Source organism: Pocillopora damicornis, chromosome 2 (assembly GCF_964200805.1).
Source record: "Pocillopora damicornis chromosome 2, jaPocDami1.2, whole genome shotgun sequence".
Classification (NCBI taxonomy): Eukaryota; Metazoa; Cnidaria; class Anthozoa; order Scleractinia; family Pocilloporidae; genus Pocillopora; species Pocillopora damicornis.
Genome location: NC_142671.1, coordinates 12,273,608 through 12,291,242, shown reverse-complemented (window position 1 = coordinate 12,291,242; position 17,635 = coordinate 12,273,608). Strand labels below are relative to the sequence as shown.

Genomic DNA, 17,635 nt, shown 5'->3' with positions numbered 1-17,635 from the left:
GTCGACGATAGAGTTCACGATCCCCTCTGGCTAGAAAACACGCAGACGAAGGCAGGATGGAACCTGAAGGGAGTATAACGACAGCAGAAAATTAGCTGCAGTGAATTCCAATTTACTTACAGGAAAAATCATTGATCGTTTAGTTTAGCTAACTGTGTTTGGCAATGGTTTGGACACTTACCGCTTCTCTAAAACTCCTTGGGTTTAAATCAAAATACACAATTTTTTAATAGCTGTGCACAATCAGAACTTTATTTATCACTGGGGCATTTAAGAATACACAAACTGGTTTCCTGGTCTTTCAACAGAGCTCTAACAGGATTTCCAAAAGCTTTAGGAAAACCATAACATGTCAGTTCGTTGAAATTAATGTGGCTGCAATCTGGTGATTGGTGAATCATCTAGCCACCAATTCTGCGGTTAGCTAAAGACAAGACAGCCTCATGATACAGTTTCTGTTTGTTTACGTTGTACAAGTTTTCTACTTTCCAAGCAGTAGATGATAGGCACAAAGGCTGTTTTCACTCAGGTCTCCTTTCTTTCATTTAACATGAACTGAGACTCAAGTGTCCTTTAATAAATTTTTCTGGGACACCAGTTGTTTTTAGACCTAGCTTTTCTCTTATTGGATATGGTACAGTTATGACAACCAAATGTTACATTTTTTTTTCCTTTTTTTAAAATTTTTTCTCTCTTTAAACTTCAAACGCCAGGAAATTAACTATAAAAGCACTAAAAACAGAGCACATTACATACAGATGCCCCCTGAGGATTTATTTGTCACTATCTTCTGACAAACTGTCATACTGATCATCTTCTGACTCCTCTGTAACAACAGCCTCCTCTCGTCCCTCAGCTTGTGCTTTATTAGCATCTGGAATCCACAAACCAGAGTCAATGCATTGTCGTAGGTACATCTTAGCTTCTTCTTCAGGCATTTTGCCGAGAACTTCTTGTAGCATGGGGATATCTTTTTCTTCAAAGCATTTCTGAAGTTCCTGAAGCAGACACAAATATTCTTTTGTTAGTGAGCAAAGGAACCCAAAGTATATACAATCAGTTTCTCTCCATTAAAACAAGCAAAAAAATATACTTCAATTAGACAGGTATTTGGGCAGTAAGATTGGTTGATCTGCCATTTGCTGGTTAATTACAGTGTAGTTGGCTAATGTCCAATTTAATCAGTCTGTCAATCAGGTACTGAGTCCATTTTTAGTCAGAAATTCTTTACATCTGTCTTAGTAAGTCCGGCCATCAGTCAGTCAACAAGTTAGAAAATTCCCCATTCAGTAAATTGGTTCGTTAATCAGTCAGCCTGTCAGTAAATCAGAGGCTCTGTCAATCAGCCAGTCAGTAGGTTGATTAGTCATTTTACAGTCAGTCTGTGTCAGTCAGCTATGTAGTCAGTAAATCTTTGTCAGTTAGTCAGGCAGTTATTTATCAGTCATGTCTGTATTAATTGGTCAGCAAACGTGTACGTAAGTCAGTCAGCCAGTAGGTCAGTCCCTGAGTACATCAAACATTAGAACTGTAACAATGGAGAATGGCTAAAGAGGAACCTTTATGATCAGACCCCTAACTACTGTGTGCTGTAAAGCAGCACGTGCTGCATAACACAATTCAAGGCTACACTTACTGGGGGTAATGAATCAAACACTTCCACCGGATCCAGTCCTCCAGGACCAAGTCTCTGTTGGCGTTCCTCCTAAAAAGAACAATTATAACTGGTTGAAATAAAAACAGGAACTCTCTTAACATGATGACCTAAGTGTTGTTCAAATTCTGTTTTATTCTGTCTGGCCAGTTCATTACTGTGCCATTGCCCTTTTGCAAAGTAAACTACAACCAAACTCTTTGCACTAAGAAGGTACAGTGACAATTTGCAAATCCAAGACTATTACCGTAATTTCCGGTCGATTACCCGCGGGTAATCTGTTGATTTTGCATTAAATCCGCGCCACTGCGGGTAATAGGGAGGTGCGGGTTATGTGACAATTTTAAATTCTTCTGGAAGTTGAATTGAAAAAATTTCTCACCTACCTGCGTTTCCACCTCTCAAATGAATTTTATTGTATCAAAAGTGCCACAAAGCGGCACGAAAACATGATGCCAACTCGAGTTTATTTCACGCATAATTAGTTGCGTGACAAACAAATTTTTATCGGCACGCGTGAAAACAAACCCTTGATGGTGACAAAAATAATCCAAGGATATCCGGCGCATCAGTAACAAATTTCCAGTTTTCACTAGCTTGAGCTAAAGAGAATTTTCCCGTTTTAAGGGACTTGTTAGGCCCAGTAGAACAGGAGATATCGATTTTTTTGAGAAATTGCCGACAGTAATTTTAAATCCCAAATGCATCACCAGAATGTTGAAAATAATAGGTGCGAAACTTAACTAATTTCGCGCTGAAAAAGTATTTTAACGACAAATGAACAATGGATATTGCTCATTACGCTCCTACATGCTATAAAAAGGTAACTGACTAAATAAGAATTATAAACCTCGATCATTCGCGATAAGTGTATCCACGAGTCACCAATTAAGTTAAAATGCCTGCTGTGAAACGCCCACGTCACAGTTTTACGTTTGATTATAAGCTTAGAGTAATAACTCTTGCCGATGAAATCGGTAATAGAGCAGCAGCAATAATCAATCAATAAAGTATAAGCTAATATTGACACAGAATTGTGCACATGTCTGAATCGAAAGACTGAAATGTATCGCCTTAATGTCACGTTTTCGCCACCGAAAAAGTTGAATAACAACGTGCGGGTTATCCACCGGTGCGGGTAATCCGTTGACTTTTTTTTTCGCCGTATGCAATAATCGGCCGGTGCGGGTAATCGGCCGTGCGGGTAATCGACCGGAAATTACGGTAATAGCTAAACCTCTTTTTCTCAATTGATGAATTTGGTTTATTAGCAAAAAAAAATGCAAAGTAATAATATAAGCAAAATTAAATATGCAAATTACACTGTATTATTAAGACTAAAAATAACTTGTTTTTTTAACATTTACACTGCTAACAGATACACATCTGTGAGCAATTTTAGAAAAAAAAAATGAAAATGAACCAAATTAAACATATTTTTCTTAAGTGACAACTACATGTAACAAACATCTTTACCATACAAATAAAGTATCAGACAGGTGTGCACAGACAATCTGCCCATAGTTTGCATAGCCTAACCTCTTCGGCTTCCTTCATAGCCTTATCAATGCGGGCTTGAGCTCTTTCCTTTACCCTTAGCAAGAATGATTTAAGTTCATCCTCAAATGCATCCATGTATTCTTTATAGTCTACTTTTGCTTTCTTCATCCTTTGAGATAAATGGGAACAAAGATGTTACTGTTAGTAATGTGGAAAAAAAAATTAAGGAAGACAGTCAGAATAAATTTTAAATAAGATCCTAGGAGCGAAAGGGTAGTCCTTGATTTTAAATTTTCTATCTACATCTCCTCTGAAAGTGCAGGCGACTCAGAATTTGAGAGATTTTAATCAATAAACTGCACACATGAGTATGGGTCCAACAGTTGTCTATAAAGAAATTCAATACTTACTTAGTGAAAAAGCTGCGAATGGTGGCTGGTGGACTGGCATCTAATGACTTAGCTAGCTCCAGTATATACTGCATAATGATGGTCTGATGAGCAACTCGCTCCATCAGGGCATGTTTCTAATGAAGAAAAAGACAGGCTGATATACAGGAGTCTGTAAATCCTCCTTGTAAACTATGGCATTAGGTACAGGTGTCTTTAACAATACATGGGGTACGTGGGGAGGTTGAGTTTTGAAGGGCCAATTACTGCCAAGGCTTAGCAATGGTTCCTGTGGCATGAAGCAACAGGGCATGTGTATACTCCTCTTGATAGATGGAAATATTTCATGTACATGGTACACTATACAAGGTCACCAAAATATCAGACAAAAAAATTGTAGAACCTTATTGTAAGTGGCAAAGAATGTATACAGATCACTGCCTCAACCCAGAATGTAATTATGTCATTACTTGAACAAATATTTGAATAATCACACTTCTTACAGACCACTGATATTATTACCTCTTGAACTTCCAAGTTGATGCACCACAAAGCCAGGTAGTTGGCAGTGTCCTCACAAGCCAGGTGCGGATTTTTCTGAAGATAATCTTCACTGTCATGATATTCATGCAACATTCCAAAATGTTCTATTTCTTTCTTGAACTTATCCATAAAGGCTTGCTAAAAAATCACACAAAGGGAGAAAAAATCATGAAAATAAGTTCAAATAAGTTCAAGTGTGTGTTATGATGTACCATGAGTTTAGTTATTCCAATAAGTCATTGTGCTGGAGAAGAATTGCCAAATGTCAAATTTGTGTTGCTCTGATTTCTCTTTAGGTTGGCCTTTGCTATCATGATTGTCACTTCTGATGCCTTGGTTGTTTATTACCCAGTAATTTTATTGATTCATTATCTCTTACAACATTGTCAGTCATGCTGCAACTGGCTTTAATTTCTCACAAGCTATTTGAGGTTTTCATACATACATAGTGGGGGAAATGAAGATAACACATCAACAGAGATGATATTGACCCTTTAACTCCCAGGAGTGACAAACATGTAACTTCTCTCAATCAAATCGATACTGCATCCAGCAAACAGGTCACAAGAGTATTCAAACTTATCAGGTAGAAGTTTTAATCTTGATTGAACTAGTAATTAGTTTGCAAGGAAATCTGTAGCTGCCATGAAGGAGGATTAACAATCAGATGTTGGGAATAAAAGGGTTAGGCTGGAAAAGTTTTCAATTAAAATTACATGTACTGTGAGTTCACATGGCAAACATGACTGAATTCTAAACAAAATAAAAAACATTAATGGCCTAAAAACCAGTAAGACAAAAGTCAATGCTTTTAAAAACACTGTATTGTAGTTTTCCTTGAGCCCAAAAGTGGTTGACTTAAGTTTCAACACTTTCCACAAACAATAAAAATAGCAAGCAAGTCAAGTGTCTTTAAAAGTATTATTTTTGAAAAATGTAGTGAACATCAGAAGAATGACAAAAAAAAAAAAAAAATTAAAAGTTGCAAGTTAAGGGTGTAAAAACCAAAACACTTCAGACACAGGCCACTAGTTATATACACTGCACTAACCGATCTGTCTAACTTTTCCTCTTCTGTTAAATTTTCATCCTGTTTCTTTGGAGCGTTGATAATCTAGGTAAAGAACAACAGATAGATAATTAATTCCCTAAAGATTGGCACATCTTGGAATAAATTGGTTGAAAGCACATTAACATTCACAGAGTCCTCAGTTTTATGAATTTTTCTTCATGTCAACTTACTGTTCTGGTGAATCCAGCCTGACTCAATGTGTCCACATTCTTTGGAGCTTTCTGCAAAACAAATCAATAGAATTGCTTTGTGCATGAAAGCACAGTAATATCCAATATTGATTATAAATTCAGACCTGTACCAGGTGGGCACCCATTAGGAGTGACAGGGTTACCACCTAAAACAGGTTCTTCAGAAGAGGGATAATAAAAAATATGTAGAAGAAATACCATTTAACACTATAATTGACCACTTAATGTACAACACCTCCCTCAAAAATACTACTTACATTGATTTTGGGAGATAAACATGGATTAAATTTACTTGAAAGATCATTCTTAGTTTTCCTTGGGAATGAGTGGTTTTGCTCTAAGTGATTGTACAATAAGTGGGAGACAGTACAAACAGGCTGTTGGACTCAGCAAAGGATGACCATGAATCAGGTGACCGCTTAACCCTATTAAACATGTAGGTACTGACAAGGAGAATTTGTTTCACAATGAAGAGCATCTTGGATTACTGATCATTTACTTTGATCTTGTGACTTTAAAGTGTGATTCTGGGTGGGGGGGGTTGGGGAGAGAAATTAGACACTATTCACTCTCAGGAGGTCAAAGGGTTAGTAGAAATGAAAAATAGAGTAAAAAGGGGAACAAATTGTGGGACTTTCAATACAGACTGCTTAGTACAGAGTGACCACTAAATAGGGTACAACTTGATACAGATGAACTTGTAACTGATACTTAAAGTGTACAATCAATGTTAACCCTTTAACTCCCAAAACTAATTAACATGTAACTTCTCCCTATGATTTCCAAACATTTTTCAGCAAAACAGGTTAGGAGAATACTTATTGCCAAATTTATCAGGGAGAAGTTGTCACCAAGATCAAACTCCAAATTATTGTAACTAACTTACAAGGAAACATGTGACAGCCAGAATGGAGAATTTAAAAAAATCAGATCTTAGGAGTTAGAGGGTGGGGAGCAATAATTAGGGACTGGGTGATGAATGGTAAATTCCCAAGACTTTTGAGACACCAACCTAAACCCATGTCTGAAAAGCTACGTGTACCTTGGTTACTTGAAGGCAGAATGTTTTGCAAACTGTGATTGCCATGGAATTTCATTCTGTTTCCTAAGAGAATCCTGGGTAAACCAGGAGAGTTGGCACAAATGTGGACTGGGCATAAAATATCATGGCTAATTCCACATAATCTGTCATGATCCTTTTTGTCAAACATCTCTGGTACATATCCTTAACCCTAACTCGCTGTAGCTTCATGAATACCTGCCTACAAACAAAACAGTTGATCAAGGGCTCACCTTTTCTTTCTTGGTCAGTTCTTCATCTTCCTTTTTAAGTTCTTTCATCTAAAAATAATTTTTCAAAATTCAGCTAAATATAAACATACAAATACAACCATGTAACAGAGTTCTATGGGCAATAAAGGCATAAACTGATTAATATGTTCTTAACTTGGTATTAATCCTTTAACTCCCATGAGTGACAGAGACAGAATTGCTCCTTTTAATATCAATACAACATCAACCAGAAAAGTGATGAGAATAAAGAAAACTATCAATTTGGGGATAGTTAGTTGATCCGATACTAAATTCTCTGACCTAACATTATAAGAATTGTATGGTTGACAAAAAGGAGAAAGACAAATTTGACCAGGAAGTTAAAGGGTTAAGTGATGTCAAACTAGTCTTGCAGAATGATTAACCCTGGTGGATTTATCATGTTGAGCTTCCATATAAAAGTACAGACTGACACATTTTCTTTTTCCCTTTTTTAATTTTTAAAAACAGGACTGGTTTAATTCCAACCTTTTTCTCCAAATGCTCTAACTCTCTACGAAATTTTTCTTCTTTTTCTTTGTCCTCTGCTATTTCTGCAGCTTTCAGGCTTTCTCTGGCCAGCTCAAGCCTCTTTTTATGCCTGGTTAATTGGAAAATAGATAAACAAATTAATTGATACTAATATCAAAAATTCAGTTTTTAATTGTTCTAAAGAGTTATGTAGTAAACTATGTTATCCACAGACACATTCTTACATGAAAAATACATTTAAGTTTCAATTTATAAAAACTGCCTGGCTATTTAACCCTACACTGTGAACAATTAGGTACATGTTGTGTTTCTTGGTTTGTTTTCCTTTCTGTGACAAAGAACTTTCAGTATATTGGATCAAAGTGACCAGTACAATTAATAACTAATTAATAGAGGATTGTGTTTACATTTAAAAAAACAAATTGAAAAAAACATCCAAAACTAAAAATAATTCCTCACATATCCTAAGTAAATACACATCATATGGTAAAACACTCACTCTGAAATCTTTGTTTCAACAGCATCTCTTTCTTTCTTTGCTTCCTCCATTCTTTCCACTCTGGCTTGGTGCCGCCATCTAAACAGACTTGGCGTATCAATATTAGGGTGTGTGTCATCTTCGTCGTCACTTACCTTAAAAAAATACACAAAATAACCAAAATATAACATTTAGATGCAATGATGAGACTGAAATTAAATAAAAAACCATTTCAAAAAGGTAAAAAAGAGGTTGACTTCTGTAAGTTTTTTTTTTAATTATTAGTGTAACAGTTATGATAAATGCAGTATAAGTTTGACTAATGTGAATCATTGACTTCAACAACCTTTGACATTTTTTCACTGCAACCCTTAAGCCCACACCTTACCACCAAAACATGCCCACAGAAACTCACTGGAGAAAACATGACTGGAAAACTATCATTTTCCATCATAGGCCATTTTATTTGCTATGAATGTTGGTGGTTTTACTTTTATTAATGGATGGGCACTCACAATGTGATCCCAGCGTTGACATAATTCTCATAAAAACATAACACAAGCTTTTTGACCTTGAGAAGACAAAAACTCCTTATGGACTTTCGGTGAGATGACTCCTCTTCAAATCAATTTACTTAGGCAAAGTTAATGGGATTTTCTGTCAAATTATTGGCCTTAGCGTTAACAGGAACAAAAGAGTGCCACCATCTTTTTCTAAATCAAATAATTCCCTTTAGGCAGCATTAGAATGTCATGCATTTCCAATTTTTTAATACTGAAACATAACAGTTCTATAATTGTGGTGGTTTCTTAAGAAAACGTGCATGTAGAAATATTTTTCAGGATGGCATCCATTAAGTTTTGTAACCTTCAGATGCCAAAATCACTGTTAACTCTTAGAGATCACATAATTGTTTTTAAAATGTTCAGCCCACTTTAAAGTTATCTATTTTGACCTCTGTTTTCCATGAGCACCAAAGCATTTTGGGCATGAATAATTAATGTATTGCAGCACCTACTGTACTAGGGGAACCTCAAACAAATTTTCTGATTCAATATAAACTACACAGGTGAATTGTAGTTTTTGTGCACCTATATTGCTTACCTCAGCAGTAACTGGCAAGTGCAATGTAAAGTTCACCCCCCAAGCAGCCAAAGAGATAAAATCATGAATCACAAGTTTGATTTGACCACTAATCAGTATGTTGATAGAATTAAACCAATTCTGGGGTTCCTATACGGTATATACTGATATAATTATTAACCTCAGTGCAAGAGAACTGGTGGTTGCCTACCCTGCTAATTTCCAGCTTGGTAAGTATCTGTCACTATTCACCTCAACAAATAGTGGTCTGGACCATAATTAACTTACACTGCATGTATATGTTTTCTAATCCAATTGTAGTAAAAACTTGGAGAGGTGGAATCATTCAATTGTAACATTTGTGTCTAGCAACATTCATTTTGTATAAAGTTCTAAATGCAAAAAGAAAAGTCTAAATCGCCGGATAGATTGTCTTATTTAAATCTCAGGTTCTATACACGGAATATTATTGTCCTCAAACTTCTTTTATTTTCTGCTTCAAATTACAGCCTTGTCACCAAAGATTGCCAAAAGGATCACTCTCTTGTCATAAATACCACCCCAAAAAAGGCCATTCACACGATAGCGTCGTTTGACCAGAATTGAAAGAATCCTTCACATATTTCAATTTTGCTCGTGCAATTTGGGTAATTGCCATTTAAACCCCAAAAGGCCTTGCATATCTCAGAGTGCTTTTAATATTCTGACGATCATTTTGTGCTCGAAAATAATACAGGAATTATAATTGAAACACAAAACTGGGAAAAACGAACAAAACAAACTGAAGAAAGGCTGGAACGAGAACAAGCTCTAAGCAGTCGACTTAATTTATTTCAATACTTGAGACTAAACAACACGTACGATTTACAACTGAGAAGGTGCATTAAAGGAAGAACATTCCAAATAAGCTCATTCTATAAATACATACCTCAATATGATCCCATTTACTGTAATCTACCATAGTTTAGACGTGATTTGGAGACACTGGAAGGAAGAAAAGGCCACTTCCTTTACTAAGTATGGCGACCTCTGCCGACCTGGGAAAGTTACTTCGAGAAGACGTAGTGTACGAGAGAGACTGGTAGCAAGTAATCGATGCGTGGCTGCTAAGCCAGAGAACATAAGTTAAGAATAATCAACATATTAAAATCCGTCGCCATAAAGCAAGTCATGAGGCCTGGGAAAGACGTACACAAGTGGACGTGCAAAGATGTGGGCTTGTGGCTTAAAGAAAACGGTTTCGATGATCATGCGGATCTATTTGCGAAGCAACATAAGATAGACGGAGGTGCTCTTCTCATCCTCAATGAAGATGACTTAAGAAATCCCCCGCTTGAGTTGAAAGTCCTTGGCGATATCAAACGTTTATCTCTGGCGATTGCTTCTCTTCAAAGAAAACACAGCAGGCCAACGCACTTAACACTCCCTAATGCTACAAATGGACACGTTAAACGAAAATTTGTTGATCAGATTGATAGCGTGGACGGTTTTGTGGGACAGTTGAGACGACGCGACTTTTCGGATTCTGATATCGATGATGACAGGCCTGATGTTCATCCTTTCTCAAATATCTCTGAAGCAGGGAGAACGTTGATCAGTTTGGTGTATGCGTTTTCAGTATTTTTTGTCACTTCTTTTGTAATGGTTTTCGTCCACGATCGCGTACCAGACATGAAGAAGTATCCTCCTCTACCTGACATAGTCCTGGACAATGTACCGCTCATACCGTGGGCTTTTCAAATGTGTGAGGTCACAGCGCTTATTTTAACTGCCGTTTTAACTACGGTTTTGTTCTTCCACAAGCACAGAGTTATCGTGATAAGAAGAATGGCTGCTTTGTGTGGAACAGTGTTTCTTCTGCGGTGTGTTACAATGTTCGTAACATCTCTCAGCGTACCTGGAATCCATTTGGAGTGCTCTGGAGGTACGTCAAAGGTACGTGTAAACAAATTATGAACTCAAAGCTCACGATTTTCGACCTTATTTAGACCGGGCTAGATATTTTTTATCACTTAGAAGAACAGTTAAACATGACGGAGAAATATGCTTATTGGTGGCATAATAGTTAAAATTTGCCGTAAGAACAGGCAGATATTGTTTACAATTGTGGTAGCTTTAATGTGTTCTGCCAGACATGAATCATTAATGACACATATAGAATTTGAATACTTCTCAGTGGACTTTGCATTCAAGCTTTGATTACTTATTGATATGGTTATCACGTTTCTGGCTGTTGCTGTGTAATAATTTTCTGTTTTGCTTTTTAAAATCATCTTGGAACCTCTTTTTGGCAAAATTTTTCTGTTTGAAATGATGCCAAATGTGGATATACTAGAACCAGATTATGCAGACCTCAATTATCCAGATTTTTCGATTATCCAGACTGGCTTCTCTGGTTCTATTTTTTCACAAATTAGTCTCATTGGAGATCTGCAACAACTGGTTCCCCGTAAAACAGAGCAGATGCACTTCCATTTATGCAGCTTCAAAGAATGATAGATTTAGTGGCACACAAACACTGTAGCAGCTTGAAAAAACTGATTTTGTGTCTAAATTTTAGGTCATAAAATACTTTTTTAAATACTCTGACAAATTTTGGAAATGGTGCACAATGATTTGAGAATATCCATCTATTTTTGGCTCATCAACATTTATATTTTCAATTACCCAGACTCTCGATTTTCCAGTCTATTCAGCCAGTCCTCACAGGTCCAGACAATCAAAGTTTGACTGTATTATTTAAAGTGTGCAAAACATGTTGCTCATAGGTGGTCATGTTCAAACTGAAGTGCAGTGTTAGTGTTAAATTATGTCGAAGACTGGAGTCCTTCTTCATGGTACAGTGGAGTGGATAGCAGTCCTTATAAATGAAAAATATCTTTAAAACATTAAAGCTCTCATAAAGCCCTTGAACCAACAAATTCTAAAATTAATCTTAATTGAAATCTGTTTCTTACAGCGTACTACAGTTTGTAAACTTTTGATGAGTTCCACAGATTTAAGGCTCTAATGTAGAACAACATCCAGTAGCCTGTTTTAGGTCAGTCGTGCTTATGGTAGAATAGGATGTATCAGATTATTTCTCATTATCTTTTGTTTCTTGTAATTTTTTTGTAGTTGTATGGTGACACTTGGGCAAAAATAAGAAGAGCCTTCGAGATCCTGCTTGGTTTTGGGATGTCAGTAAATGGTGTGCGTACATGTGGTGACTACATGTTTAGTGGCCACACTGTCACCATCACCTTGTTGAATTTTTTTGTAACAGAATGTAAGTTCTAAGTGTTATTCATATCACTTGTATTTATCTGTCCATTGTTCATGCTTCATATGCATGGTACAGTTACATATTGATAACTTGCTACTGTAGATATTTTTTACATTATTGAACTGAAGAAATGATAGAGGAAGATGCTTTAAATGTTTAATTGGTTTTAATTATAATTTTTCAAGCTACATTGACTTTTATTTTATTTTGTCTGGTATTCATTTTTTTTTTATAAAACAAAGGGAATTGAAAATGCAACTGGTTCTAGGAATTCTAAACCATTAAAAAAAATGAACATAACAATAAAGGTACTGACTGATTTTTTTTGAGTTTAAGAGAAAGATGAACAGTATCTAAGTCAGTGACGAGTGTGCAAACACACTCTAGATCCTCCCAATCAAAAGTTAGATGGTCTAAAACTGAATCACTAAGCTGCAGGAAAATTATAGTTGGATAAGCTCTGTGGTACACTACATCTAATACAAGTTGGGGATTCACATCCAGACTACTGCTTGTATTAGCAAAGCTGGAACCATTCTTTGTTGACAATTGTGGAACAAATACATTTTGTACCTTTAGTTAGTTACTTGTGTTCTTGTTCATTGAGTGAAAAAATTGAAAACAATTCATTGACTTGATGAGTTTGGAACTCAATAGCTTTGGTAATACCAATTTCTCTTTCATTTGCAAGGTTAAGTATTATTATGTTTCAGTGCACACCTGTGGGTGCAAACATCTTAACCCTTTACTCCCTGAAATCAGCATATTCTCCTTACATTTCTCTATACATTTCCTAAGGGGCTGACAAAAGGAGACTTTGTTTACAATCAAGAGCTTCTTTAGTTTGTGATCATTTCCTCTTTTTTTGTTACCTTGATGTTTGATTTAGGAATGATATTAGCTGAAGAAATTAGATGTTAGTCACTGTTAGAGGTCAGTTTGGTTAAGTAAGGGTTTACAACAAGTAGATTATTCATAAAACACATATTTATTTGTGCAACATTAATTTTTTTTTCTTACAGATACACCATACTACATGTACTACTTGCACACATGCTGCTGGGTCCTGAATATGTTTGGAATTTTCTTCATCCTGGCTGCCCATGAGCATTATTCCATTGATGTTGTTATTGCTTTTTACATTTCTTCTCGTCTCTTCCTTTACTACCATACTCTTGCCAACACTCGAGCACTCAAACAGATTGACAGCAAAAGGACGCGCATATGGTTCCCCCTTTTTTGGTTCTTTGAGGAAAAGGTGTCTGGCAAGGTACCAAATGAATATGAATGGCCTCTGAGGTGGCCCAGATTTCTGTGCAAGAAATCCAAGTCCCGTTAAAAGCCTGTGCATGTACCATTATCTGGCTGTGCTCCCTTCCATTGTAGGTTGATAATTGAACTAGCTTTCTAGATAATGAACAAGGCATGATTTTCTAAGTTTCATCACAGGAGCAAAACTACTTGAAAGTGGTGGTGTAGGAAAATATGTATCTTGGTTACAGAGATATTCGTATAGATCTAGGATATGCAATCCTCTTCTTTTCTAGAAACTTAGTCAGCCATCTCAACTAGAGATTTTATAGAAGCCAAGGTATTTCCCCCCCCCTCCCCCCCCCCAGCCCCCTAAAAAGACTTCCCTAATAGGGAATTGTTGTGGTTAAATTTACAACACTACACCTACATGTACATGTATTACACAAAGTATAATAATGTAATTTATTTTGAAATATCTGTCATAATTATTTGAAGATTTTTGAAACTGAAATTTTACTCTCAGTAATGTTTCTTTGACCAACTACATATAAAAGAGAAAACATTAAAAAAATTCAAGTAACTATCCCTTTTACAAGAAGAAGGACCTAACTGAGATGAGGGATTCATGTTTTGTTGACACAAATTTTAACATACTGGTAATTAATTTATTGTGAATTTCATGAACCATGTGGAGACCTTGAATTCTACTACACTTTGAAATATTTATTTCAATTGATTTTTATGTGTCTGTACTGAATGTCCAAGGCCTGTTTAACACTGTGCAGAGGTATGATTAATATTTTGCTTAAAGGAAAGAAACAGTTTTTTTCTGCATCATTGTAGGTTGACATCAAGCATTGTAAAAGAGACTTATTGACATTCATCTAAGAAGAAAGAAAATTTTTATGAAGCTGTGTTCTTTAAAGAGAGCAAAATTTAATATATTATCCAAGATTATTGGCTTAATTTAAGGGGATTTAATTGATAGTAAAACCTGTTATTTAATAAAATTTATGCATCAAATAACTAAGAGATCTATTATGTAGTAGGTCAATATGTTTAAAAAAGGGCCATCAAGCTAAAGGAGATACGTTATAAGATTTATTTTAATCCTTTAACTCTCAAGATCTGAAGGTTAATTCTCCCCTCTAGCTGCAAGACATTTCCTTGTAATTGGTTTCAAGAATTTGATGTTAGATCAAAAGAACAACTTCTACTTGATAAGTTTGAGTATTCTCATTACCAGTTTGCTGGATAATGTGTGAATACTATAGGGAGAAATAACATGTTAATCACTTCTGGGAGTTGATGGGTTAACACATCATTGTAAACTTCACAGGGATGTTGTTGACTGAATTGACACTAATTTTGTGAGGGTTCTGTCATCAAAATGATCTTTTAGCATTATTTTTAAGGTCATGAGAGAGGTTGTAGAAAACCCATTTGTTTTTATGCAGTAATTTTCTCAAACTGTTAAATATAATATAAAATATGTGACATTAATATATTTTGTCCTAAAATTATTAGCAATTGTATTAATGGGTGATGAAATTAAAGTTTGTGAAAATTGGAATTGATTTTATTGAGAGACTTTCTCACTGGCCAGTTCACTTTACTTCATTTCACTCTGTCACCCCAGATACAAATCATTTTACCTGCTTTTGGTAATTAAGAAAAATAAAAAAAGAATAAAAGAAAGGTCAAGGTCCCACCGAGATTTGAACTCGGATCGCTGGATTCAGAGTCCAGAGTGCTAACCATTACACCATGGGACCACTGATACCACTTACACTAAATTTTGAGAAACTGATATTAAAATTCACAGTCTAGTCTTAATTGATGTCGGGACTGTATCAACTTCGTCCAACGTCGTCCATGCAGGTGCAGGTGCCGGGGCAGGTAAAAATAGAACCAATACGTATGATGATTAGTTCAAAATTTTGCGTAAAAGGTTACTTACCCGCATTTCATTCCGAGTGAATATTTCTGTCTCTTCCAGCTCTATTTCTCCGTTGTCTTGAAATAAGTACCTATATATTCCACTGAGAGAAAAACATGATTTACTTGGAGCTAGGTCCCACCGAGATTTGAACTCGGATCGCTGGATTCAAAGTCAAGAGTGCTAACCATTACACCATAGGACCGCTCATTAAAAAATATTGTTATAATTAAATAAACATTAGCCTTAAGTTCTTAACCCTTAAACAGCTGTCTTCTCAATCTCGAGCCCAGAGTCATTTTGGTTCCTTGTCAGCGATATGGTCGCCAAAAAAGACCTCGGGGAGAATGGATTAATTCAGTGTTTTTGATTGGTTAAAAGCAAATCCATAGACACCACACAGGAAGTGTGATTTACGAAAGGATCGATCGGGCCGGAAAAAGATCAATAACAACGATAAATTTGAATTGTTTATACTGTTGTTACTGTTGCTGTTGTTTTTTTTGTTGTTTTTTTTTCTGCGTGAAAGTTCTCACCTGTAACCTGCATGTCGATGCGTGAGAAAACATCCAAGCAAAGCCGCTGCGTGTCGCAATGGCGGGAAGCTGTTCTTCATGGAACGATGGATTGCTGTCGTTGTTATTAATTTGTTTTGAGTAAAAAGCAGAAAAGAAGGAATTGTAGAGGCCATGCGAGCGTACAGAAATGTATAAGTGTAACGGAGTTCGACATCAGAATAGCATAGTATTCAGTATCAAAGAAGAGATCGAGAAGCCCACATATGTAAGGAAATCGCGAGGAAAAGGGTGCTTTCTCTTGAAAAAACAGAAATGAGGTCTATCGCCATCCAAAGCCCCTCAGACAGTTTCACAGTCTGCTTTACCGCAAGTAAACCACTCTAAAGATCCATTATACGCATGTCTCGGGTACTCCAAGAAGACCCTTCTGATGGAAACACCGAAGTAACCGTTTCATATTTATCTATGAACCCAGCGACACATTAAATCCTCCTTTTCCATCGCCTACAGTTTAACACTAATTTAACCAAGCTATAAACAGGGATTGAAATACTTGATAAGGCTGGCCATAAAAATCCTAAGGTTCCTAAGTATGAAGGTTTTATATAATGCTATATTTACCGCTGGATTATAATGAGCAATTTTTTTTTTCACAATTACATTATGCATGTGTGTCATTCAAACTGCCATGTCAAAATATCTTTGTTCAATTTACTGTGATCACAAACATCAAACAGAGTTTAATTCATTCAAAATGAAAATATTTACCAGTATAAGGAGAGTTATATTCTGTTTAATATTTAGCTGACAGAACATGCTAGTACTAAATTGAAAAAGGATGAAGTTATGTATGTCATGGGTTGCATCACAGATAAGCCTTACAGATGCAAAAGCAAAACTTATTATGTTGCTACCTACTACCTTGTAGTGTCAAAGCATGTGCCAAATATCAGTTTCTAGAGGAGATGAACAGTGTACAGAAACCTGGAACTGCTGGTTTTTGAAGAAGACCAAAGAGTCAATACGGAGGCATAACCGTATTTAACCGAGTGCCACGTTGGCACTCGGCTTTACAAGTGTTCTAAAGAAACAGAAAATTAACTGTAATAACCTGGAAATCTACGGAAAACTTACTTCTAAACTGCCTCCGTATTTGTGGCAAATAACTGGTTAGCAATATGACAATAACTGGTTAGCTTAGTTGTAACTGAACTGAACAACTGAACAGCAAGTGATAGTCTCAAAAATTAGCAAAATATAATACATCAAATAACAATTTTTATTTTTGCTTCCTAAAGTTATTTTGGAACAAGCAAATAGTACAATAACTGTTAAATGATTTTATTCTCACTTGAAATAATAACATTATCATCATCATCATCATCATCAGGTCGAGCTTGCTCAGTATTACATGACACCCTCCCTCCATCTTTCTCTGTCTTCCATTGCAATTGGTATTTTTTCAATTCTGCATCCTGTGTCATCCATCAATTGGTCAATGTAGGTCTTTTTTGGGCGCCCTCTCGGCTGATGTCCATGTGTTGGCTTCCAGAGTAATACGTCCCATACATTAAAGCACAATAATTTTATATACATACGTTAATTTTAAATTACATTTAAAAAAACAGGAAAATATCAAAGCAGCGTCAAAAGAAACTTATTTGGCATGTTTTTGTTATTAAGTAGATCACGGAAAAGTTAGGAAAGTTGTCTAAGGTATGTCGTATGTTAGGGGCAAATAAATGGGTGTTTTTATGAGAGTTTCAAAACATTGCTGTTTTTCTTTGTTTTGTGGTCATCCCGGCTCAAATCCAGTCACCTGTACAATCATCAGCTTTTGCATCAGGAGTAGAAGCAGGAGAACTTCTCTGGAATCTAAACCAATTGCTCCTAGAGTTTGCTGTTGTTCCTTTTTATTGTCCTCTAAGCCCAACTATTTTTAAGTA

General features: G+C 36.0%; 2 protein-coding genes and 2 non-coding genes across 4 annotated transcripts; 1 reads left to right on the top strand and 3 right to left on the bottom strand.

Annotated features, from left to right (window-relative positions):
- Positions 1–222: 222 nt before the first annotated feature.
- On the bottom strand, positions 223–10,103 carry LOC113668832 (hsp90 co-chaperone Cdc37). The gene is made up of 11 exons (XM_089195561.1): positions 9,642–10,103; positions 7,652–7,785; positions 7,150–7,261; positions 6,643–6,690; positions 5,329–5,379; positions 5,138–5,200; positions 4,066–4,224; positions 3,565–3,680; positions 3,194–3,323; positions 1,637–1,705; positions 223–998 (listed from the first exon to the last, which is right to left on the bottom strand). Exons 1-11 carry the CDS (start codon positions 9,672–9,674, stop codon positions 774–776), a joined length of 1,140 nt encoding a protein of 379 aa, XP_089051687.1. The 5' UTR covers positions 9,675–10,103; the 3' UTR covers positions 223–773.
- On the top strand, positions 9,884–14,809 carry LOC113668831 (sphingomyelin synthase-related protein 1). Its single transcript, XM_027184788.2, has 4 exons — positions 9,884–10,648; positions 11,831–11,981; positions 13,001–13,360; positions 14,076–14,809. The coding sequence occupies exons 1-3, from the start codon at positions 9,884–9,886 to the stop codon at positions 13,315–13,317; spliced, it is 1,233 nt and encodes a 410-aa protein (XP_027040589.2). The 3' UTR covers positions 13,318–13,360; positions 14,076–14,809.
- A 126-nt stretch (positions 14,810–14,935) lies between these two features.
- Trnaq-cug (transfer RNA glutamine (anticodon CUG)) lies at positions 14,936–15,007 on the bottom strand. The gene has a single exon. It is a non-coding gene; the product is annotated as a tRNA-Gln (tRNA).
- A 297-nt stretch (positions 15,008–15,304) lies between these two features.
- Positions 15,305–15,376, bottom strand: Trnaq-uug (transfer RNA glutamine (anticodon UUG)). The gene has a single exon. It is a non-coding gene; the product is annotated as a tRNA-Gln (tRNA).
- Positions 15,377–17,635: the final 2,259 nt, after the last annotated feature.

Bases quoted from the DNA above. Each gene is read 5' to 3' on its own strand.
- LOC113668832 (XM_089195561.1), bottom strand. From the start codon at position 9,674: ATGGTAGATTACAGTAAATGGGATCATATTGAG. The intron at 5,201-5,328 runs GTAAGTTGACAT...TTCTTTACCTAG, and splicing joins AGGCTGGATTCACCAGAACA to ATTATCAACGCTCCAAAGAA. The intron at 3,324-3,564 runs GTAAGTATTGAA...TTTATCTCAAAG, and splicing joins ATTCGCAGCTTTTTCACTAA to GATGAAGAAAGCAAAAGTAG.
- LOC113668831 (XM_027184788.2), top strand. From the start codon at position 9,884: ATGAGGCCTGGGAAAGACGTACACAAGTGGACGTGCAAAGATGTGGGC. The intron at 10,649-11,830 runs GTACGTGTAAAC...ATTTTTTTGTAG, and splicing joins GCTCTGGAGGTACGTCAAAG to TTGTATGGTGACACTTGGGC. The intron at 11,982-13,000 runs GTAAGTTCTAAG...TTTTTCTTACAG, and splicing joins GAATTTTTTTGTAACAGAAT to ATACACCATACTACATGTAC.